At 40.1% G+C, this 24,291-nt stretch overlaps 4 protein-coding genes across 11 annotated transcripts in view; 3 read left to right on the plus strand and 1 right to left on the minus strand.

Annotated features, from left to right (window-relative positions):
- The first annotated feature begins 110 nt into the window (after positions 1-110).
- On the plus strand, positions 111-1,511 carry alkbh6 (alkB homolog 6). The gene is made up of 2 exons (XM_029459777.1): positions 111-228; positions 611-1,511. Exon 2 carries the CDS (start codon positions 616-618, stop codon positions 1,318-1,320), a length of 705 nt encoding a protein of 234 aa, XP_029315637.1. The 5' UTR covers positions 111-228; positions 611-615; the 3' UTR covers positions 1,321-1,511.
- adat3 (adenosine deaminase tRNA specific 3) lies at positions 124-4,793 on the plus strand. Its single transcript, XM_029459776.1, has 2 exons — positions 124-228; positions 3,379-4,793. Exons 1-2 carry the CDS (start codon positions 217-219, stop codon positions 4,435-4,437), a joined length of 1,071 nt encoding a protein of 356 aa, XP_029315636.1. The 5' UTR covers positions 124-216; the 3' UTR covers positions 4,438-4,793.
- The window catches only part of pms1 (PMS1 homolog 1, mismatch repair system component), a 26,853-nt gene continuing 2,713 nt past the window's right edge, over positions 152-24,291 (plus strand). Inside the window, exons 1-10 of one of the 7 annotated variants that reach the window (XM_029459770.1) lie at positions 152-228; positions 11,223-11,366; positions 11,680-11,862; positions 12,156-12,258; positions 12,827-12,990; positions 17,002-17,118; positions 19,561-19,683; positions 19,817-19,963; positions 20,516-21,330; positions 23,973-24,291. The exon at positions 23,973-24,291 is cut by the window's right edge and continues 149 nt beyond it. In XM_029459770.1, the coding sequence (XP_029315630.1) occupies positions 217-228; positions 11,223-11,366; positions 11,680-11,862; positions 12,156-12,258; positions 12,827-12,990; positions 17,002-17,118; positions 19,561-19,683; positions 19,817-19,963; positions 20,516-21,330; positions 23,973-24,291 (2,127 nt within the window). In that variant the 5' untranslated portion in view covers positions 152-216. Of the gene's footprint in view, positions 229-4,842; positions 5,057-9,714; positions 9,815-9,916; positions 10,215-10,295; positions 10,445-11,222; positions 11,367-11,679; positions 11,863-12,155; positions 12,259-12,826; positions 12,991-17,001; positions 17,119-19,560; positions 19,684-19,816; positions 19,964-20,515; positions 21,331-23,972 lie in introns of those variants that run through there. The other 6 variants (XM_029459768.1, XM_029459769.1, XM_029459774.1 and 3 more) reach the window with 6 other exon arrangements.
- ormdl1 (ORMDL sphingolipid biosynthesis regulator 1) lies at positions 5,231-9,768 on the minus strand. 2 transcript variants are annotated; one of them, XM_029459779.1, is made up of 4 exons: positions 9,627-9,768; positions 7,962-8,141; positions 6,939-7,090; positions 5,231-6,182 (listed from the first exon to the last, which is right to left on the minus strand). In XM_029459779.1, the coding sequence occupies exons 2-4, from the start codon at positions 8,133-8,135 to the stop codon at positions 6,047-6,049; spliced, it is 462 nt and encodes a 153-aa protein (XP_029315639.1). In that variant the 5' UTR covers positions 8,136-8,141; positions 9,627-9,768; the 3' UTR covers positions 5,231-6,046. The 2 variants fall into 2 exon arrangements, with proteins under 2 accessions (XP_029315639.1, XP_029315638.1); XM_029459778.1 differs by lacking the exon at positions 9,627-9,768 and adding an exon at positions 9,439-9,477.

Genomic DNA, 24,291 nt, shown 5'->3' on the forward strand with positions numbered 1-24,291 from the left:
TTAGAAACTAAAAGAAATGTGGGCAAACATGTCAAAATACACCTGTGAAACGTATACTTCTAAATAGCCAATATTTCGAAAAAATAAAGCATGGGGTCCAAAAATGAGATGATTTCTTTTAGGGGACCTTTTAGTCAGCTGCACAAGGATGTAAGCATGGAGTCGAGCGGCTGACACTGGGATTCCTGGACAAACGGTATTTTCATCAACATTTTGATGTCGAAAGAGGTAAAGTTGATTTGATGTCACTCAAAATGTAAAATGTAAATGTTTAGGTTTGTGTATGTAGCAGCGCTGTGATGCGTGTTACAAACATGGCGCTGTTTCAGAATTTGAAATGAGCCTTTTTCCATGAAGTGTGCTGTGCTGCCTTCATAGCTACCAGAAATACCGAACTTCTGATACGAAACCGTACAATAACTCGCTAACAAAGTAGTATATTGTTTGGAAAGAAGACTGGCTTTTTATCCGCAGAAGAACAAACCAGTACCGGCTCATATATGTCAGTGAACGTGTAATGTATGATACAATCACCACCAGGGAGGTTAGCTAGCGTTAGCATTTTTTTTATTTGGGTTTTAACAAGCATTTCATGTTGACTTTTCTAAAGGAGGCATGGAACACCCAGCTTGTATTTTGGAGGAATTGAAGCAGTTTGTCGTAAATGATGCTCCACCAACAGTGTATTACATCCCAGATTTCATATCGGAAGATGAGGAGTCCTACCTTCAACAGCAGGTGTATAACTCTCCCAAAACTAAATGGACACAGCTGTCAGGCAGAAGGCTTCAGAACTGGGGAGGATTACCACATCCCAAAAGCATGTTGGCAGAAAAGATTCCTGACTGGCTCCAGAAGTACTGTGAGAAAATCTCCGCTCTAGGTGCATTCAGTGGGAAAACAGCCAATCATGTGTTGGTGAACGAGTACAAACAAGAGGAAGGAATTATGCCTCATGAAGACGGCCCTCTGTACCACCCTACGGTAACCACCATTAGCCTGGGCTCTCACACCCTCCTCGACTTCTACACGCCTGTCAGCAGCCAGGAGGGCGATGCACCGCAGACAGAGGAGAACCGCTTCCTCTTCTCTCTGCTAGTGAAGCCGCGCAGTCTTCTGATCCTGCAGGATGACATGTACCAGCGTCTCCTCCATGGCATCCGGGCCTGCGGCCAGGACACTCTGACGGACAAGGTGGTAAACCAGTCTGCTGCCGGGGCCCTGCCGGGAGAGACACTGACCCGAGGCACCCGAGTGTCGCTGACCATACGACACGTGCCAAAAGTTATGAAGACAAAGCTTATACTGGGGAGGAAATGAAGAAAGACTGCATGTTGATTTGATAGTTTGTTACGGTGCTGTGTAGCAAATATTTACAGGAAAAGAATGATGCTTTTTTAAATTTGGTATTTTCAGTTGGTGAATGATTAAGTTGTTGAACTGGGATCAGTTTTTGTTGATTCATAAGCTTCTCCTGTCAGCACTACATGCATAAAATGGATATAACATTATTTGTTCTGCTTTGTGTATACATTGTTTACTTTATGGATTTATGTAAAGGTTCAATGTGTAAGATATGCATAATTTAAATTTAACACATTAAAACAATGAACTAACATCAGCAGAGTGTGAAGAGCTAACTTTTGACATTATATCGAAGACGTCTCTGTGTTGTGTTGCAGAGATATCTACTGAAGTTAGCATGCTAACAGCTAGCGCCGCTCCGTCCAGTCTGTAATACCACTTGTTCCTCTAGAGGTGATGGTGAGTCACTGTAGCGCCAGTCTGCCCTCAGTACAGAGGGAGAAGTACAGCTGCCTGACTCTCTTGTAAATATTACAGCCATGTTCTGTGTCTGTTTTATAGTTTGTTTATTAGATTACATTCAAAGTGGAAATGACAACCACCCGCACCACCGCGCTTCGTCCTCACAGCTGCTCAGTGCAGGCATGTTTCTCTGAGTGTATATCTGTCAGCAGCCCTGGGAAAAGGGTGTGATTGGGTCGTTTTTAAATTTCTGTCCCTTTTTTTTTGGATTTAGTCCAATAATCAAAGTAACGTAATTACAGCTCCGGTTAACAGTTAGTGCCCCAGTAAACACGGATGGATCATCCCCACGTGAAGATTATAAAATAGCAGTGTTTCTTTTCTCAGTTTCAGCAGTTTGGTTGAATTTTGGTATTCTTGCCCTGCTGACTGACTGACAGGCATTACACAGGAGTACATGCAATACACAATATGAAGAATACAATGAATATGCCAAACTACTACCACTAAAACATAAACATTAAAGATTGTATGGACCCAGTTTAGAGGTCAAATACTGCCCCTATTTCTTTGGAGCAGGTGGCTCAGAATTACAGATTGAACCTTTTAACAGGCTACAAATACGAGTCCAGTCGATTAAATTATGGCAGAAACCAGTAGTTGGCACGTAAGTAACATGTAATTGCAGTACAGAAATGACAGACATGTTTGAGCTAATTCAGAAACTCCACTGACATCATTACATAGTTTGTCCATCAGAGAGCAACAACTATTTTATTTTTCAACTCTAAAATGTCCTTCTGAGTTGGTCACAAATCCTAAATAATCAAATATAAGTGTTATTAATCAAAACATGAATAATCGCCAATACATTATAAGATATGTTTTTAAACCCTCAATTGTATATATCAGTTTTAGACTCATCGGTTGGGTTCTACTATACATCCACTTTACTTTAACTAAGCATGCAAATGTAATTCGTCATGTTGCATTTTACTTAAATGAACCGCTGTATAGGATGTAATACAAGTTCACTGTTATCTTTGATGTTAGCCTGGTTATGTGTTGAGTAAGAAACTGCCTGGACTGTTGGGAGACAACCTGCCAGCTGATCCCTGTTAAAGGAACACTTCACCCACAAAATGATCATTTGTATATTCATTTCTCACCCCATGTTACCTTGAATTCTTGAAGAAAACATTTTTTCTCACATGCCATACGGTTTAAAACACTTTCCGCCACTCGAGTCTCACGCTTTGCGCTGCTGTGCTACTCGTCCATGTGAATCTAAAGTGTATTAAATGGTAAGATTGGAGTGAAAATGCATGTTTGTGAAGTAGTGAGCACACGACTGGATTGTACTGCACAAGTTGTGTGAGAGTTTGTTTTGATATTTGAATTTTCCATTTTTTGATTCTTCATTCACCGTGAAGGTATCAGAGAGAAAAACAATGTTTCTGATAATGCAAATGCCGTTCGGGTTAAAGCTGTTGTATTGTATAGACCGGGATTAGTTTCGGTCCAGCACAACTGAAAGGCTTTGTCATCGTGTGCTCTGTCCTGAAAATGCACTGACTCTGTTTCACTTTGGTGTGAAATCATATTTCACAGGAGAACAACAAAACAATGGAGCCACAGACGAAACGCTGGAAGGGCTCCGAGTGTGACTTGGACTCCTGGGTTGCTTATCCTGTACTGTCAGATGAGGAGTCACAAGACGTCGAGCTGACGGAGGCGTTTGCTGCACCCATTGTCAACAAGAAAGAGACCTCTCGACTTCTCCGCGAACTGAGCAGCCTCTACCCGATGAACGGCCTTCAGCACATCAAGAGGGTGCGGGCGGTGAAGGAGAAGCCTCATCCTCTGGAAGTCCTTGTGTGCCTCGTCTGCGATGCGCCAGACATGAAGGTGGTAACCATTGAGTCTCTACTACCCTCAGAGGGAGTGAGACGTGACGCGTTAGGTGAGCCTTTTTTGGTTAAGGTCCCTGCACGCCCCCCCTTGACCCGACCCCAGTTTGAGCTGGTGAGCAAACACTGGCCCACCTCCTTTCATGAGGACAAACAGGTGACCGTCGCCCTGAGAGGAGAGCTCTTCAGTCCGTCTCAGAAAGCCAGGATGCACATGTACATGACGTCTGCTTTGACTGTTGCCAAAGCAGCGATTGAGTTGGGAATGGAGCCGGTGGGGGCTGTGGTGGTCGACCCAGCAACAGAGAGAATCCTTGCAGTGGGCCATGACTGCAGAGGCGACCATCCCCTTCATCATGCAGTCATGGTCTGCATTGACCTTGTGGCACGGAGCCAGGGCGGGGGATGTTATCCTGTTGACAGATACCCCGCTTGCCGATTTACTTCACCAAGCTCAGACACCTTTCAAAACGGTCCTGGTGCAGAGGCGAGCTCTCAGCCGTACATATGCACCGGGTACAACCTCTATGTGACCCGAGAACCTTGTGTCATGTGTGCCATGGCGCTGGTACACTCCCGGATCGGGCGTGTCTTCTATGGAACTGCCTCTGCTGACGGGGCCCTAGGGACCAAATATAGAATCCACTCCCAGAAAGATTTGAACCATCATTTTGAGGTTTACAAAGGAGTGTTGGCCAAGCAGTGTGAGGATCTTAAGGGTCTGGGCAACCAAAGAGGAAGTTTACAGGAAAGTAGATAATTAATGAATAAGTTTCATTCGTGGGCCGAGAGCTGTCACAGGTGTAACCACAGGAATAAACCATTGTTTTACATAAGCATTTATTTTAAATAAAGTTTTTAATCTTTTGGTCATTGTTGTATTGAGAGCATGTGTAGATGAAAACCAATAAGAAGATTCCCACCATGGTGCTGCCTTTCTGATTTAGTGGAGAGCCGTAGTTTTGTTTGGTCTTCGTGTATAGGGCTGGTTGAGTCTTCGTGTATAGGGCTGGTTGAGTCTTCGTGTATAGGGCTGGTTGAGGAAGCATTTCTTTCAGTTAAAATAAACAAAACGGCCTTTTTTCTGTCCCTTGTATTGAGAAGGCTGGAAATGCAGGTGGTGTGTCCCTGCAGTTGACTTAACTTTGTCTTGTTTTTTTTTTAATGTGAATCTAAAAGTATCCAGCAACTTGCAAAGCATTTGTTTTCAAACAATTTTTTTCCTGTAATAATTATTCCTACACTTTGTTGTAATACTCCATTATATCTATTTTACTGCCGTCAGGTCTTTCCTGATAAACCTGAGGCTGCCCATGTTACTTCTCATGCAAAACTCATGCGTTCTACTGATCGTCCAGTTTATTATGCTCACATCAAAGGTGGGTTGTGACTATGTTCTGTATTCAGTTTTAATGTAAACCATGTGTAAAATTCCCTGATAATCTGAGAAAATCCTCAAATTAACCCATTTTTCCCTTATGGAAAGTATCCCAATGTCCTGATATCCCATAAACATTGGGAACCATGCAATGATCAACCATGAGATGTGAAACTCTTGAGGGCACAAACATTTTAATAAGATTAAGAACAAGATATACCAAGAGCTATGGGCTATGGCCAAACAAAGCAGGACTAGCTGCCTTGATAATAGCAAAAGGTCATAATCTAAAGAGAGCAGCTACATGAAGGTAAGTGGATCACAGATGCTGAAGACCTTCCTCAGTAAACACTTAACCAGGCAACAATAATTTCTCTCATTTCTACACAGAACCTTTTCTTAAACATACAGGACATAACATTCACAAAAACACCTGTACAGTGAAAAACAACCTGCCCTGTTCTGATTGAGTTACAAACGACAAATGATTCACATACCAAGGAAACTGTGCAAATAAAGAGTATGATTCCATTCTTCACTCAGCATGAAAAGTTTGACACCCATTACAAAATGAGAGTACCAATAAAACGACAGGCCACTTGCTCCTAACCCTTAGGAAGTAAACATCTTTGAAAAATACATTTGGGACTTCTTTGTGGCTAGAAACAGACTCGTACTCACAATTTGTGTTGCCATGTGAATTAAGGGCAAAAACTAAAACACAAACTCAACCAAAAGCCTCACTGATGCCTGGGCCAGCCCAGGTCTATGCAGGCCAGAAATACATCATTAAATATCACATAAGTTAGTAATGCATATGGCATCCTGTCATCTACAAACCTACTCCTGCTTTTCTTTTAAAACATTTAATCTTAAACCTGATATAGCTAAGTGACGCTTACACAAACTATACAACTTAGTACACACATCGGAGATACAGACTACACAGGAATTAACTTCTGTTGCTATGAAGCACAGCATTTACAATAACTTAATACTTGTTGATGCCGAAAATTCTCACTCCGTGTAGTTGTGGCAGCTTGGGGATCAGGACGCTCAAAAGCGAGGCAGTGTTTATGACAAAGTGTGTTGTATCATACTTTGTGTAGAAACTTGCCAGGAAGTATCTGTGGAGCAAAACAGATGGGTAAATAAAAATTAAACCATGAGATCCCTCCTGATACAAGAAATATGTAGTAAGACAAAACTAAAGTGTGCAGAACAATTGTCTGTATAAGATTCCTAAGACTGTTCCACAACATTTAAATGCACAATATGTAATTTTCTGCCGCAAGGGGTCTCAATGAAAACGATACCAACAGACAGTTTGGTGACGTCATTAAGTGGTGTTGGATCATGGTGTCTTCACCACCTTTGCCGTCATTGCAATCAGCTTCTCCCGATTTAGGATTTGTTCATTGTTCATCGTTCAGGAGGTTTTTACCGGGAGCAGAATTGTCTGCAGTGGTCTCCTCCAAAACAAACTACAAACACTAAATAAAGCAGCTTCACATTAAAAATCAGTGTTTCTCCGATGCTGTTTGGCATGAGAAAGGCGACTGCGAGCCGGGCTGCCACTGACGTTTGCTCAGCTTTATTCTCTGATGTTTGAAAATTGTTGGAAACATTTGGGAGAATGTAAGTACACAAGTCAACTACTTATATAACATAAATCTAGTGGTTTTTAGACATTTTGATGCAGAAATGTTACATATTATACATTTAATGCTGTTGTCATGATTAACATTTTTAGAGGTGATGATGAAATTCTTTCTTTTATTTGGGAGTCAGTGGGAATGACCCAGGATTTGGTAAAACTATCAAATGTTTCCTTTACGTCTAGATCAGTATAAAGACAGAATCATACGATATCTAATACATACAGAATGATTGGAGAGATGGTGAAGAACTTTCTAGATGAAGTGAACTGCACGCCGTAGTCAAGCTGTTCCCAATGTGTTAGAAGTCTGGCTTTTCCTTGGTCAGGGGTCTCAAAAGGTGTGCCTTTCACTGCATGCATAAAGACATACATTCCCTGTAGAGACAAGAACACAGTTTGTAGTGCAGTGCTTGCGGTCTGTAAAGAACAAGACCATAGCAGACTGATGTCCTTTCTGTGTTCATCTTGTGTTCTTCATTATAACTTGAACATTTTTGGAAATTAAATGTAAAAGAGCAGTTAGACCATTTATCTTAGACTTGTTCAGTCAAGAGAATTAAAACAAAGAGGATAGGATGATGCAGATTTATTGCTAAATTAGCTGACTCAGGAATGACACTTATTTTCAATTACATGCCTCCATTTCAAAATGCAAGAATACAGCTTTAAATGGAAAACCTGCATTACAGAGGGCAAAATACAACTAAATTGCTGACATACGGCCAAGGCCTAATCAGCACACTGCAGTTGTATTGTGTGGAAAACAATAGGCTATAGTTGACCTTAGCTGTTACTGTTAATAGCCTCCCGTATTGGCTGCTAACAAACAATCCTTGTAAACTGCTTCGAGCTTGCACTACGTGATGATCTCACACACATATGGACTTTGTTTCTTTATTTGCGGCCAGCCATGAAACAAAGAAAGGTCAGTTTTGTCTACAGACCTTATGTGGAGTGGAGAAATTATCATAATAGGTCACAAGGACAGCCTCCCCAAAATAGAGCATATCTCAACAACACGCACAAGCACAGGCAGAAGGTAACAGACACCAGGCTGTTTGGCTAAGCATGCATGCAAGATTCATTTGGCTTGTGAGACTACAACTGACTCGTATTCAGAATGTTATCTAAAACACCCTACAAAAAATATTAATTGTTTTGGAGAGCGACTTGACAATCATCTGAAAAGCCTAGTTTGTTGATTTGGCGTGGTGAGCAGTAGTGACAGTGAGAGAATGTGACTTACAAAGTTGTGTATGACATTCGTTAGAGTCCACACCACTTGCACACTGAAGAAGGGAATGCTCAAGAGCACAATGTGAAGTATTCCAACACCAAGTGCATAGGTCAGCCAGATCCCTCGACTGTTCATGACCCGGGTATTTGGGTTCACCTCACTGTGTGCCACACCCACATTCATTCTGGTCTGCAAACAGAAAATATGTATGTATGTATGTATATATGTATATATATATATATATATATATATATATATATTCAAAAATCAATACTTATTGGCCACATTTGTATTTTTATGTCCTTCCCCATAACCTATTGCAAAAAGGTCCCCCATAATGTTAATAAGGAGTAAACTTTCAGAATTGGCTGACTTGCTCATCAATGGGGTCAACAATGTTTTTACTCAAATACATTTGGAGATTAAACTTTACTATTTTTTCCGATGTTCTTTGCTACTGTGCTAAAAAAAACATGGCCTTTTGCAAGTACTTCAAGAGTTTAAAATGTTAGATCAATGGTTGTGGCAATATCCATTAATCAGATTTTGACATACTATAACCGTTATACAAGCTCTGAATCCCACAATCCTGTAACACTTATGGAGCTCTGAATGTCAAATATACTAAATAATACACACTACCTGCAGCGGACAGTAGAAGGGCATCATTCACAATGTTCTACATGGTGTACCTTAATTTGAAGAAGTACATTTTGCTACCTCAATGACATTGTAGCACTATGCACTCTCTATACACACTTGCACTGTGCAAGACTAAATGTGGTAACACAAATAACACATTGCAATCTTATTGAACTTTACCCTCTGGCATCCGTTCAGCTACCAGACTGGATTAAAGATAATGCACAGAGCATAAGTAAAAAGTTATTAAAGGCTATGATTTAATTTCCAAAAAGGCCCGGTGCATGCCAACATTCAGCAGTCAGTGTCATTATTTTACCAGCCAGATTACATTGTGATTTTTTACATTTTGAATCTGGTAAGAGTTTTAAAAATATGTATACACCACTGTGAATGAATTGACTATATATATATTATTATTTAAGTCTAATATTACACAACATTCAGTCAAATGACTCCTCAATTACCCTGGTATGACATGAAGCTATCTGCTACATTTGTGATAATGGTGCTCAGAGATTTAAAGTTAATACATTAAGTAATAGATACATCTACAGATCTGATAACATAACTGATGACAAGACCGATTACTTGTAGAAAGCATGCATCTGTCACGATAGGAATGATAGACAACTGGAATGAATAATTAGACAAGATTTGACTAAAGTAGCATACAAATAATACGTACTTTGGCACTAAACAATTGTCACTGATGTAGTCTATTCGCTGATGACTTTTAGTCGCACTGCACGACTGTTAAAATACCTTTAGCGAAACAAAATGATTACACTTCTTAGTGACTTAGTGTAAACTGATGTTATCTATACTTTAATGTCTGTCTTGCCTTGTCAAGTAGACGTGTAAACATGAGACGTCCCTTGACTTCTCTCGTTTCCAGTACATAGCCCGGACCAACCACCTATTCTAAAAACAAGTTGTTCAACGTTACTACATAAATAAGAAACAGTAGGACACGTTATGTGGTTAAAAGTGTAACATCGAACACCCACACAGCCATCGTTGCAAACTTACAGGTAGTAGAGAGCAGTGAAGGTATTTATAGAAACAAACTGCTATGGAGAGAAATGGTTTATCTCCTTGTTGATGTGTGCAGTTCACGAGCGCAGACAGCACGTCGCAGACAGCGAAGAGCGGAAGTAGATGGGTGGTACAGAGGCCCGGAGCGGACTTGTCAGGCTGTGTCCCGCCCCCAACCAGTTGTACGAACCTGGTAGTTCTGTTAAGGTTTAAATTACATGTGTTTGAATTAGCGTTAGTTAGAGGGGGTTGATTGTGTTTGGTTTTGGTATGCCAATCCTACCAAAAAGCTAACACAAAAGTGTGTACCTGTTAGTTTTAAATCAGGGTACAGTTCGCCCAGGGTTTACTAAACCCGCCCTCGTGTCACTTCTAACCAATCAACATGGAGTGAAGGGGGCGGGAATCAGGTCGTTTCCGCCGTGTAGCTCGTGCCTGTTGTTTATGGAAATTTCAGTCAAAAGTACTCGTCAGTAAGTCCGTATTTAACCACATTATCTGGCTATTTATTAACGTTAATAATAAACGTATGAGTTTGTAAACTCGCCACGGAAGTTTGCACAAAATATATTTTTTAAAATTGTAAGTTAATGAGTCTAAGCAAAGTAAAATGAATTGTAGAGTAGTTAAGTTAGCTAACATTGACTTTGTAAAGTTAACCTAACGTTACTGTAAAACGCATTTCAACTATTTTATTAAGATGTTCAGCGTGACATGACGTTTCTCTTTTAAAATTGAATTGACTAAATTATGTCTTAGCTGAAAGAAGATAACTTGAGTAAACTGCCATTTGTTCTGTCTGCCGCTCACAGGTAACGTACATTTAGCTAAAGTAACGTAAATCCTATCAGGTGACATTGTGGCGTCATGGTGTGTATACTGTGACCTGCGTTAATCCAATATTACCAGTACTAATTGCAATTGGAAATGGGTAATCAATTATCTGTAATGGAATACATTTCTTTAAGTCACCTGGTTTTCATGTGTCAGTGACCTGGCATTTGAGAGATCATGGTAACTGGAAGCACTTATTTGTAAAATACTACAATACTTCAGGAGAAATCCAGAATTAAATATCTGTTTCAATCAAGATCAAACTTGCTAATTAATGTAAATGGACAATGAGACGCATTAGTTTGCCACACATAATGTTTTTAGGCTACAGTATGTTTCCTGGCATTGTTATATCTGTGATTGTTGTCGACATTACAGGCTTGCACTCATGCCCAATGCCTGTATTTTAATTAAAATGAATAAAACTCGTTTAACATTTCTTTGGAGTTTAAGTAAGACCAGTTGGATTTCGGGCTCAGAGACACTTTTGGACCCATCTGAAAACATTAAGAATAACTACCATGTGTTGTGTTTACTGGCCTATTCTTATCTATGGTACTTATCAATCTATGTGTGTAACCCTAAACAGGAGACATCTGTGTTTGAATGTATTTTCCTATCATTTTATGGTATAATTTCTACATTGAAAATCTTAAAACATTTTTCAAAGTTCGCTCCACCCCTATGTCAATGCAGTTGTTTTGACCCCTATAACACTCAGAGGTACCAAACTAAAACCAGACTTTTCTACCACAGGTGCCTGAAATCATGAAGCAGCTGCCTCCAGATACTGTGCGGCTGCTGTCCAGCTGCCAGGTCATCACCTCTGTGTGGAACGTGGTGAAAGAATTGATAGAAAACTCCCTGGATGCTGGGGCTTCAAGCCTTGACGTTAAATTGGTACAGTGTTAACTATATTAAGTTATTTCTTGGAACTGATCTGAGTGTAACAAGTTATCCCTCAGACTTTGAGAGCTGTGCTTCTTTGATACTGCAGAAGTAGACCTTAACTTTTCAGATTTGCTTTTTGGTAGGTATAACCACCCTTGTCAACTGGTGTTTATTTGCGTATTTATAGATATTAATGGAGAGTAGCTTTACTTATCCTGCAGGTAAAAGTGTGCTTTGAAATCTTCACGACTCACAGTACTGATTTAAATTTCCCCTCCCGTTGCACATGCAGTCTACAGTATTGTTGAATTTCACATTGCAGGAAAACTACGGTTTGGATCGGATAGAAGTGCGTGACAATGGCCATGGAATCAAAGCTGCAGATACTCCTGTGATGGCCGTGACACATTTCACTTCAAAGATCTGTAGCCACGAGGACCTGGAGCGACTGGAGACATACGGCTTCAGAGGAGAGGCACTGGGCTCCATCTGTGCCGTGGCCGAGGTGACAAGTATTTAACATCTGAAGTTATTAATTACAGTCGGATCAAAAGAAGGCGAATTATCTGAAGTTATACACATTGAACTATAAGTTGTATACATGCTCAGAACTGATAACAAAGTTCATGAAAAAGAAAACAATTCTCACTCATGCGTGCATTTATAATATTTCACATATAATATAAACTCTTTGATTTATCAGTATATATCAGGATTGAAAAATAAATCCAGTTTTTTACAGAATATAAACTGGGATGGTTGGCAACCTGATGTTTTGTTGTACTCTTTCCTTTTTAGGTGGCTGTCATCACGAAGACAGAGGAGGATGACATCAGCACCCAGTACACGCTTAGCTTCACAGGGGAGATTGTTTCACAGAAGCCGTCTCACGTAGGTCAAGGTAAGGCACTAGGGGTGTAAATCTTTAGGTATCTCACAATTTGATTCAATTTCGATTCTTGGTGTCACTAATCAATTCAGAATGGATTCTATATGCATTACATCGGGGCGCTAATTTCAGGATCAACTCCAGCCTGCTGTGCGCTAATAAAGGCAGTGTGGCAAATGATGGCATGACAGCAGAGTAAAGTGTGCATAAGATTATGGAGCTTTTCTATTTGAAAAAGTTATATCAACTGATTGAGAGACTGTAAACACACAAAGGCTGAGACAAAAGGTAACATGTATTCATGCTCAGCTGCACAAAGAAACACTTCTTACTAAAAAGTTTTTAATATTTCTCAATTCTCAGTAACTTCAAGAATAATAAGTTCAAGTTAAACACATTGATGCTGCCTTTCTTTTCTTCAGAGACTTCCCAATTTCAAAAATACATTGTACACAAAACAACACACCCCTTGACCAGTGTCCAGTTAGAGCTAGTCTACCTGAGTCCTTTAGCCTTGTTGCAGGAAAGATACATATTATGTCAAAAGCTGTCGCACACCTCTGCTCTTTGTGTTTTACAGGTACAACTGTGAGTGTACTGAAGCTTTTTAAAAATCTTCCAGTGAGACGGCAGTACTATTCGTCTACCAAGAAGTGTAAGGAGGAACTGAAGAAAGTGCAAGACCTGCTAATGGCCTACGCCATTATAAAACCCAACTTAAGGCTTACACTCATTCACAATAAGGTCTGTAGCTCCTCCTTCCTTTTTTTAGATAACAATTAGTAAAGAAAAAGTACTCTGATGACTTTCACTGGTGACTATTCTAAGTTAATGTCAAATGTAACTGGCAGCTTTTAGTCAGCAGCATACAAATACATGCATATGCATAATATATACAAACAACAATAGTGACTGATAACATTTTTGAATGTAGGCAAAGGTAAAATTACTATAAAACATATTTTATTTTTTATTTACCAAGCAGTCAAAAAATGTGTCTTCTAAGATATATGCAACCTAAAGTTGAATATCAAACACTAATCTCCTGTAGGTTTGAAAGGTGGCTGTTAAAGGTTTGTAGTTTGGTACATCATTGATAAAGGCACTTTTGATCAGCTTGGAGTTTTTCCTGTGGAAAAAAACATCAAAACATTTCTTTTGATATGTTTCAAACCCATAAATCATGACTTACCTATCAATCTGCACAATTAGTGTGTTTCAAGAGTCCTTCCAGAGCTGCGCTGCTGGCTGGGTCTTTGATCTGAGCGTAGAGATGGACAGCAGTAGTGGATTATGCAGAGGGGTGAGAAGTTTCTATGGACGTTGCAGTGCGACAACGTTTCACCTTTTGGAATCCACATACAATATTCAAGCTGACAAAAGCATATCTGCCGTTCTTTATGTAGGATGAAATAACAAACTTGTATTAGTCACCTTTTGAAGTCTGCAGTAAAGTGAATGATACTGAGCCAATGGGGAAAAAGAACACATGGATGTTTTAATGGTAATGAAGTCTGTCCTGACAAGTGACTTCAATCCCTGCTCATACTGTGTGTCTTCATCTACACACAGCAACCACTAGGTGTCCTCATTAGTCTTCAAATGACTGTCCCACCATCACTGCCTCAAAATCGCCCTCACTTTTTGTTAATATGTATTTACAGTAAAGTGTCGTATGGATGGCGTTAATTGACAACGTTGACAATGTGTAACGCTCACCCATGTAAGATTTCATCTTAGTGGGACAAAAGGTACGCTTGATTCCAAGAAGTTCATTGGCCCTCAACATCTAGATGGTACTGTTGCTACTACTACTACTAATACATGATATTTATACTTACAAACAGTAATAACAACTACAGAAATGGAAGGAGGGGGGAATTCAAAAAGTCTAGATAATCCCATCCTGTCCTACAGAGTTTCACTGTTTGAATTTCACTCATTTGATCATTTGAAATAATGCAAAAAATGTCAATTGTCTTCTCAGCTTTTCGGTGTGCATGGCTTCCTTTGGCAGTAGAGGGTGTTTGTGGCAAACGTGTAAAAGCCCTTAAACAGAAAGTTACAAAAGAATATTCAGGAGCTTGTCAGCCAAATTATTAGTCAAACACCTTCTTGAAGACTGTAATTGTCTCCAGCCTCCTGTTGTTTTGTTGTCGGTGCTAATGCAAGTCTGTGAGCTATGAAATTGTTATGCGTGATGGAAAATATTTATTGGCTTGTACTGGCACTTTAAAAACACACAGACTAAAGCTCTTATCGAGCCAAGCGTGGATACAGTGACTAACATCATAGAAAGAGGCTTCTGTGCAGGTTAGCGAGTCTGAACAGAAACAGAATATACCTGCAGCATTTAAGGATCCATTATAAGTCGGGGGGGCTCTTTACTGAGTAATCCAATCTGTTGACATTGTTTATTTTAATCGTTCAGTCTATTCAGTCCATAGAAAATCCATATTACAATTTCCCAGAGCCGAATCAGACATCTCTGAATAGCTTGTTTTGTACAACCCATAATCCAAAACCCAAACATATTAAAATAAACAATGATATTAAACAATTATATAAAAAAGGAGAAGATGGAACTAGCAAAAGTTTGGCATTTGTACTTTATAAATGACTTAAATTCTTCATTTATTATCAAAATCGATCAACTTGTCGTTTGTGCACTTGTATTTATTAAGGACACTTTGTTAAAGTATGTTAATTAGGGCTGCAACTAACGATTATTTTCATTATCAATTAATCTATATCTATAATCTATATATATATACATATCTCTATATCTATATAGAGATAGAGATATATATATATATATATATATATATATATATATATATATATATATATATATAGATAGATAGATAGATAGATAGATAGATAGATAGATAGATAGATAGAGAATAATCTCTCCAATATATTGTCTTTAACAAATACAATGTTTGACTTGAGGCCAAGTCATCGCTGTTAACAAGTCTGCAGTCGTGCCTGTACATCATTCCAACCTCTGACTCCACAAAGAATAGTCACAAATCTTCCTTGCATCATAAAAAAAGTGACTCTGTGACGCAAAGTAATGTGTAAATTGCCAAAACGTGTTGCTCTTGAGGAGTGTTTGTTAATGTCCATTAGCAAATGAAAACAGTCAAATAAGTTCTTGATTGTTGGGTGAGGTAGACGATAACCAACACACGTACCAAAGCAATGCATCATATTCCACAATGTCCAGTTTTATTGACCGCATTTATCCTCGATTTAAACATCATCATTAATTATCAGCAATTTCATTTGAGTTTTTTAGCATGTATCTTTACATTGTGTTTTACATTGTCAGCTTTGTCACCTGTCCCCTGGGGTGCACAGGGTTGCAGACTTTTGGTGTAAGCAATTTTTAAAAAGGCAGTTTTTTTTTTATTTGTTCCATTATATAACATTAGATTAATCAGCAGTGGAATTATTTAGCAATTAGACTTTTCCATCCCTTATGCCCTTTCCCACCGCCGCTAAGCGTAACTGTCAGGTGCTCCAAACACAAATATGGCTGACTGTTAACTCTGATTATGACGCCTGAGTAAGTTGCTGAACACAGCTGCAAACTTAACCCCAGATTCAGTTTCAGGCTGCAGCCAGGTTTGTACACAGAAGTGTAAAGGTGGTGTGGGTCACGGAGGGGCCACACGAGCACCGTATAACTTTCATAGAAATCAGTTTCGAGGTGGTGAGACGCAGAAGAAGGTAGTGAACCCATTTTGTACAATCAGCACCCAGTTGCCCCTATCCTTTATCTCCAACTCTGCTATTCGGCCTGTGTCGTGTTTCACAGCTTCTTCAAGAGCTGTATACAGGAGTGATCCGTTTACATGTGCCAAATTGCGTATTTAATAGCCGAGACATGCCCTGCAACAGTGCATGCTTTTAGAAATCAACACCCGGGAAATATATTCACTGGAAGACACAAACTACAAGCCCACGTGGCTGTCAACATATTCTGTAAGATTCTGGAAAATAATAATGATTTAATTCTAACTTTATTTTATAAAGCACTTTTCACAAACAGAGTTACAAAGTGCTGAACATGCGTAAAACAGCAAAGCAATGAAAGACCTGGGGGAAGCATCGGGTAGCAAAGCAAGAGCTGCAGGGGCAATGACACATAAAAAGCAAAAGAAACAAATGCAAAAGCATTAGCAGCTTTATAAACGTGTGTTTTGAGGAGTTATTTAAAATAGATCTCCTCACCTTTTTTAGTTTTCAGCAGTTTTGCCATCAGTCGTGACGTGATGAGATAAACGTATAACCAACCATCATTTTGTCTAAACGATCGCTGAACAAAATCAAAGCATAAAGGAAATGTTTTTGAGCCAGTGTTATTATTGTATTGTGTCAACTCGACTGCTTTCACTCCAATATATCTGTAATTATTTGTTGCATGTAGCATCTTGGGGATCTTGAAGTTTAAATGGTGCAAAAAGTTGTTGTTGATATGAAATAAAGACAGTTTACATGTTATGTTGATTTCAAAAAAACGATTTGTAATGTTTCCTGCTCTTCATTTTGACATGGACTGATATGGCTAAGCTCTGTTCATGCTGGTATTTGTCCGCTGCTGAATCTCTTGACCCAAACTAAATGTATGAACTCCAGATATGTCTGCTGCCTGCTTCGTGGCCCAGTTACTATCTTGACACGTGTTTATGCAGTGTGATTCCCTGTGATGTGGACTCATAGACGTTGACTGGTGTCATATTGTTGCAGGTGGTGGTTTGGCAGAAGGCCAAGGTGGCCGATCACAGAAGTGCCCTCCTCGCTACACTGGGGGCCAACGTTGTTGCCAACCTGCTCCCTTGTCACCATCACCAAGAGCAACCAGAGGTCAGTAAAGGGAGATACGCAGAGATGAGAGAGCAAATAAAGTTTGTTAGTTTTATTTTGGTTTTTATAACATTGCAGGCAGAAAGTCATGTATGTGCATTAGTAAAAAATAATTTCACATTTAAATTAAGTCAGTTTGATATATTCAAAGAAATACAAAAGAATGTTTTTGAACAAAGAATAAAAAAAAAACAGAAAATTCTTGAATAATTGAAGTAAATGGGTGCCGTGTTTAACTACAGCAACACATCCCTTTGTGCAGTATAACCCAAGTCTCATTTATCCAGTCGTGCATTTTCACTAAAACATTACGCTTTAAAACACTTCATCATAAACGCTGTAACGTCCAAGAACTGTTTATACGGAGGTGTTTTAATCAGGACGGTTTTAGCGAGAATTCATCAAGAATTTTCTCCATTTTCGGTTCACAAAAACAAAGGTTACAAGGTACCACAACGTGAGTAATTGATATACAAATGATCATTTTGGGGATGAAGTGTTCCTTTAACCCTGTCTGACTGTCACGTGGATCGTCGCTCAGCTGGACAAAGTCACCTTTGAACATTGTAACAAAGGATGTCGTGAATGTGAAAAGACTACATGGAGTGCATTACACTCTGATGGATGAGTGTCACGGGCACATAACACGGCTGAGCTGGCACAGAGCGTATGCTACCCCTCGCACCTCGAGTACACTTGCACTCTTTGCTCTCATACTGTGTCTCCCATGCCCCTTTGCCCTTCATTGTGGGGCTATTATTGTAGTTCATCTTCATAAGACACACACACTTGCCCCCTTAAAAAAAGCTAATTGTCAACAAGTGCCTCAAGTTGAAATAAGTTCATTCGGATTGGTAATAAATAATTATGACAAAATGTCTCATTTCTTGAACGTGGTTTAGAAAGGTGTTATTCTATCTGTCAATCTTGACATTAAATGCCTGGTTAAGATGGATACTTTTTGCAGAGCAAATGAGAGCATGCACGTTACAATTTGCCGTGAGCTAATAACCTCATCATGAACGCCTGGTCTGAAGCCAGCAAATGTGGTCAGTTGGTGGCTGGCCAATTGTTCCCTTGCCCTTTTCTCTTGACTTCTTTCATGATAAAGACTGAGCAATTTTTGTTAGCTAAGCTTTGTTGCCCTGATAGTAATTGAATTATTTTCGAGCGGTAACTTTCTGCTTGGTCACGGTAGGTGTCATGTGGCTCGTACCTGCTGCCAGGCTGCCAACTAATCTACTCTGACAGATATGGAGCAGCCCTTTTCACCCTGTTGCTCTCATTTTCCTCTTTGTTGTTGTTATTTTGCTGCTGCACCTCTGTGCCCAGTTATGAGAACAACCTTTCACCTTTTCCTCTTACTCCCTGTAGCAATGAAAGAGAACTTTTGTCCTCTTTGTCCCCAACACCAAAGCTTAGTGATCAAGGGAACCAGGTTGACAATTTCACCGGGGCCTCGCTCCGGGAGATTCTTAAGAGCAGTTCTTCTGCAGAACAAAATGTGACACTCGTTTTTGGCAGCATGACTACACGTAGCCGTGGTCCTTTGGGGCCAGAGGTGCCATTTGTGCTCTCATAAAGTGACCCTAATGAGCAGAAATAGAGAGAAGCACATGTGCCCCGACCTGAAACGGCAGTTTATTTATTAACTTCATTGGCGTTGCTGCTAATAATGAGCCCTAGGCCATGTGGCAAAAAGCATAGCTATGCAATCTGTAGAACATTAATAGCTTTCCATAATTTCTTACTAGCTTACATTCATGATGGAGTTTTAAGTGCAATTGTTCAGTCGGGCCATCAATATAAGCTCATGAGAAGCGGCTCTGGCATGATTCTAGGTGAAAGGTGATCATGTACGACATGCCTGCAAGTTGATAAACTTGAGAGGAACCAAGAAACTCGGGCGCCCCACTGCCTTTGTACTATAAAAAGAAGTTTGATATTTAGACAACAAAAATGTGAGGGAGTTGATAGGATGAGTGTAGGGAACTTCTTAGGGATTGTAGCTTCTCTACTTGTACTTTTTATGCCATGACCGTGTATGTACGGTATGCAATGACCGCTGCTGAGTGCCTCTTTGCTTGCGCACATCCAGAGTTAATGGCTTCCTTCCCAGCTGTGCAGCTGTGCTGTCAGCGGAATGGATCAACCGTGCCCTCCTAAGTGAGAATGTAATGATGGTAAAGTTTATGTAATGTCCAGGTTTCAAAACTAGTAGTTACAATGTCACGCCCCTGCGCCAGCCAGCTGCTGAGCATGTCCATTTGAAAATGTTGGCAAAAGCATGACTGTTTAATTTCAGAAACGGCCCTCTCAAATTCAGCCCTTTATTACAACCATTATGTAATGTAGTGTCATATGTTCCTCTCTGGCAACTTGATGTATGGCACCTACTTTGTGCTTGGTCATTAATATTCTCATTGTTTTGTTTTTATTCAGATTGTTTTAGATGGCTTTTTTCCAAAGCCTGGAGCGGATTACTGTTCTACAAGTTCATCTAATCCCGACAAAACATTCATATTTATCAACAACCGGCCGGTCATCCAAAAAGATATAATGAAGGTACATTCATTTTGGTACAACACAGTACAACAAAATTCATACATTGAATTTTTTTTTTGTATCTAACACCATACTTTTATTTCATGTTTCCCTGACAACTTGATCCTGCTTGGATTGTGTGATGGATCGTCAGTTGTTGCGTCAACACTACACCGCTCAGTATCCAGATGACCTGGCCCGAAACCGCTATCCCACCGTCATGCTTAAAATTACGGTTCCACAAAACTCAGTCGACGTCAATCTGACACCTGACAAGACCCAGGTTCTTCTTCACGACAAGGTAGCTATGACATGAAGACGTCATTTCAGTTTTGATCCAGGAGGGATGGGATGATAGTGGATTTAATTGCGGATCGCGATAAAATAAATATCCTCACATGTGTGACTTGGAAAAGCTGTCTTCCTCGCTGTCATGATAGAGAAGTGAAAAATAGAGCCTGATTCCAAAAATACCAAAATGATCATGTAAGAAAGAACAGACTCGCAGAATGTTGCTGTTAAATAATGTTTCATTCATACGGAGGACCTTATGATTTATGATGACCTTATTTAAGAGGTGTCCCATCTGTTATGCAATAACACATATTTGTTTCCAAACTAAATGTATGATAAAGGGATTCCAGTATGTTTTAAGAGTTTTAAGAATATTTTGATCATGAATCCCAATTATTTTGTCCAGGATCATGGGGACAGGAAATGTTCATATTGTCCCATGCCTATGATGCAGCCTTGCTCTTCATTGGGCGAATAAACCAAAACCTTAACCTACCAGATGTGATTGGAAAATAAATATGTGTACCGTCAATGTTTTTTTTGACCGTCTGAAATGTAGGAGGCTGTGCTGACCGCAGTGGAGGTATTTCTGGTGTCTCTCTATGGCTATCGGCCCACTGGTGACCCCGCAGCTGAGAATCAGCTCGGCCATGACGCATCCCCCTCACCGTGTAGTCCTTCGCAGACTGACACTTCACAACCGGATAATGAACAAAGTGTAGAGAGGGATGAGAGTCTCACCAAGCACCACAGGAACTTCCTCAACGATGCACCTAAGCATGGTGACGCAGCTCTGTCAAGCGCTGATGCTTCAGTTGACCGCCAGACCTCAAACGGCAGCTCCTCATCCTCAGTAGCAGAAGACTGGATCGTCAACCAGATCCCAGCTGGGCTTGAGTCAAACCTTTCTCTCTATGATGATGAAACAGCCCAGAGCTGCACTCAAACAGCAGAAACAGTCTCAGCAAGCAAAACCCCTGAGAGACTCGAGGACAAAGCAGCGAGCAAAGACCAGATATCGGCTGAAGACTGGAGCCGGGGGACGGCTTTGACCGACCCCGTATCACGAGAACCCCTGCAGCCCGTCAAGATCCATCAACCCCCAAAGAACAATTCTTCAGACTCCGATGATATCAAGAGTCAGAGCAGCTCAAACAAAAAGATGTTCAACGCCATAACGGAGAAGCGGGTTGCTCTGACGGCCTTCGACCTGATCCGCAACCGCGCCATGAGGGCACCGCTGACTCCCGCAGCCCTGTTTGAGAAGGAGGCCAGAGTAGACGTCCTCAGGGAGAAACCTACAGCCAGCCTGCAGGATATCAGCGTCACCGTTCACGAGAGGTGGAAAAATCTGAGGGAGGAAGACCGTAAGAAGTGAGTTTCCAGACCTTCACCTTTCCAAGCAGTTGTTTCCATTTCTTGTTATTTGCAAGGCAGAGCGAGGGGGGAAAGTCTGACCTGTCATTTGCATGTGTAAAAACCCAGTCTGGAAATTTTGTTGATACGAGCTGTGTTTCTAATTTCCAGACAACTGGGTCTGATAGGGGTTTAGGTAAATGACTATTTCCAAAGTATCAAGAATATTAAACCCAGTGAAAGTGTCTTTATTCCATACACTTACAATAGTACCTGAACAGGCACTCATAGAGACACTATGATACAAACTAATTATTCCCTTCATACATGATATTTCCTGACTACTAATTAGAAACCACAACAGAAATGTAATACCTAAATGTCCTGTTTCCAGGTCCATTTTGTATTTAAAATCTCACCTACACGCCACAAATGGTATGAGGAGTGACACATAGCTAGTCACAAGGGATTTGGCACAGAACAGACGAAGGTGATGAGTGTTTGTGTTTGACTCTTGCTCCTTCAGAGTCAAAGGATTTACATTAATGAAGGTGAGACAGTGATGGAGTTATTTAAATTGAATTTGAATTGTTTAATTGAATTTTTGCTAGAATAATGTGTCATTCTCCAGCTTCAAGATGTGCATTTGCTTCTGATTCAAGTCTGAGATCTAAGTGTTCAAAATAGTGGTATTAACAGGTCAGAGAGCACAGCACAGTGCACAGGCCATGGTTAAGTTTTCAATCCATTGATTGTATCGAAACCAATAAAGTAATAGGAAGAGAGGTGAATCTTGTCATTAGTAACTTGTAGGATGGTCCCGTCTGTAAAAGAAGTACACACTGTGCTACCGACTGATCTTTATCCACTGAGCACTGAGTGGCATCATGGAATAACACCATTATACAGCACTGAAGGCTCTTCAACCCAATCACGTTAGATTACTGCATACCAATTTAAAGTAATTGCAAAGTTGGAAAATGTGCATCAGCAGTAGTCGGGGGGCCTTATATAAGGTATGGAAGAGTGGATGGAAAAAGACATCTGTTTAGGATCCTGCCTTGACGTACTGCTGTCTTAAACATGAAATAAGATGTGGCAAGGACTTGGCTCCTTTCACCGCCACCGTTAAGTGGCACACCACTTCTAGGAATTACATTTGCACAAGTTCACCAAACAGGTTCTTTGAATAATGGGGTGCTGAAGTGTAAGCCCTAATGCTTAACATATGAAGATCTATGGAAACATGAGTTAGCAAACTGCTTTGCTGAGGAAAGCTCCCTGTTGAGAACATCTTGATATATATTCTAGGTTTATATATATATATATATATATATATATATATATATATATATATATATATATATATATATATATATATATATATATCTCTATCTCTCAACATGGTCTTTGCATGTACAGTGGGAACAAGGTGGTACTTTGTATCTAAAGTCTTATTTTAAAAGGTACTGTTATATGTTCTAAGTGAACAACAGATGGAGGCTTAGCAGCTTTGCTACACAGAAAAAAATGAAATATGCAAGAATGTTATCAACAGGCACAACATTGTAAATAAAGCCAGATTTGCCAGATGTGTGAGAGGTCTGTATGACTTATTTAGTGAGGAAGGCATTTAGGTGTTTGGTGGACTTAGACTTAGAAGGTTACGTATTACTTTACTGTATTCAACAGCTTTTTAAATGGCACATTTTAGTGTGAAGCAAATCTTAACTACGAATAAGAAATGTAGTCATTTAAATCCTGTTGAAACGAATATAGAGATGGCCCTTTTTTTTGCCTCACATACCGATCCTTGCTGAGCCATATTGGCCGATACAGATAGTTTTTTGTTGTTTTGTTATAGCAGCCGGTATACAAGGCTCCAGACCAACTTTCTTCACCACCGTTTCGGGAACTGTCCTGAAAAATAATTTCAGTGTTAAACGTCAAAGATTCTAAATGTTATCCTTTTAACTATGTATTTTAAGCTGCTTAGAGCTAGTGTTAGGAAGATAAACAGTTCATAATTCACTCTTTTAATGTCTGTTTTATATTGCTGTGAAAACAACTGGATTTATTCAAGTTTCTTGCCAAAAACTATATTTTACAAGATTACATTAGAACACATCATGATAACTTTATATTTACCTTCGCCCAATACTTATTTTAACTGAATATACAGTAACTTGAACGTATCATGATGTAACTTAAGGGAACCTCTGTTAACGTTAACTATGTTAGCTTCCTTATTTTTAGCCAAGCAGGACTGTGGACAATTTCGACATGGACTTGTTGTTAATTGGGAAGGGTAATCCCTAAAGAAATACCATACATAAAATAGACATTAAAGTGATAATCCATCAACGGAGTGTTGCACAAACCCTAAACCTAAAATATAGTTGTGGGAACTTCTCTCAAAGTTTGGAGGGCTCCCTTCAGTACCACAGAAGTGATTTTACAACAGTTTTTCGCATATTTAGTATTATTCCATGTGATGAGTAAACCAGTGCCTCTTTTAATTTAACTAAGTTTTAACCTAGGCGCTTGGGCATGTTTTTGTTCTACAAATCTCCAAATCAGTGCATGCTGTAATGTCAATAGATTTCAAAGGGGGTTGTCACTACTGTTGTAACTCTAAAAGACTTGGTTGAACTCTGCAGGTATGAGGAGAAAGCAAAAAAACACCTGGAGCACCACGACCAACGGACCAAGTTGGCCTCTGCTGAAGGCCCCAGAGAGACAAGTGCGAGCACCTCGAGGAGCCATGCACAGGGTCAGAAACGCAAGGCCCCACTGTCCAACCAGCAGCTACTGGACGAGCTCTTCTCTGCACAGCCCCAAAAGAAGATGAGGAACCCCGCACCGAAGCCCTCGCAGCCCCTCCCCTGCAGCGTAGCTGCCCTTCGGCTGCAGCTTCAGCGCCTTTCATCCCAGAGCAGCGCAGTGCCACGGGGCCTCCGTCTTGTAAACCGGCTGGCC

This window comes from Cottoperca gobio, chromosome 21 (assembly GCF_900634415.1).
Source record: "Cottoperca gobio chromosome 21, fCotGob3.1, whole genome shotgun sequence".
Classification (NCBI taxonomy): Eukaryota; Metazoa; Chordata; class Actinopteri; order Perciformes; family Bovichtidae; genus Cottoperca; species Cottoperca gobio.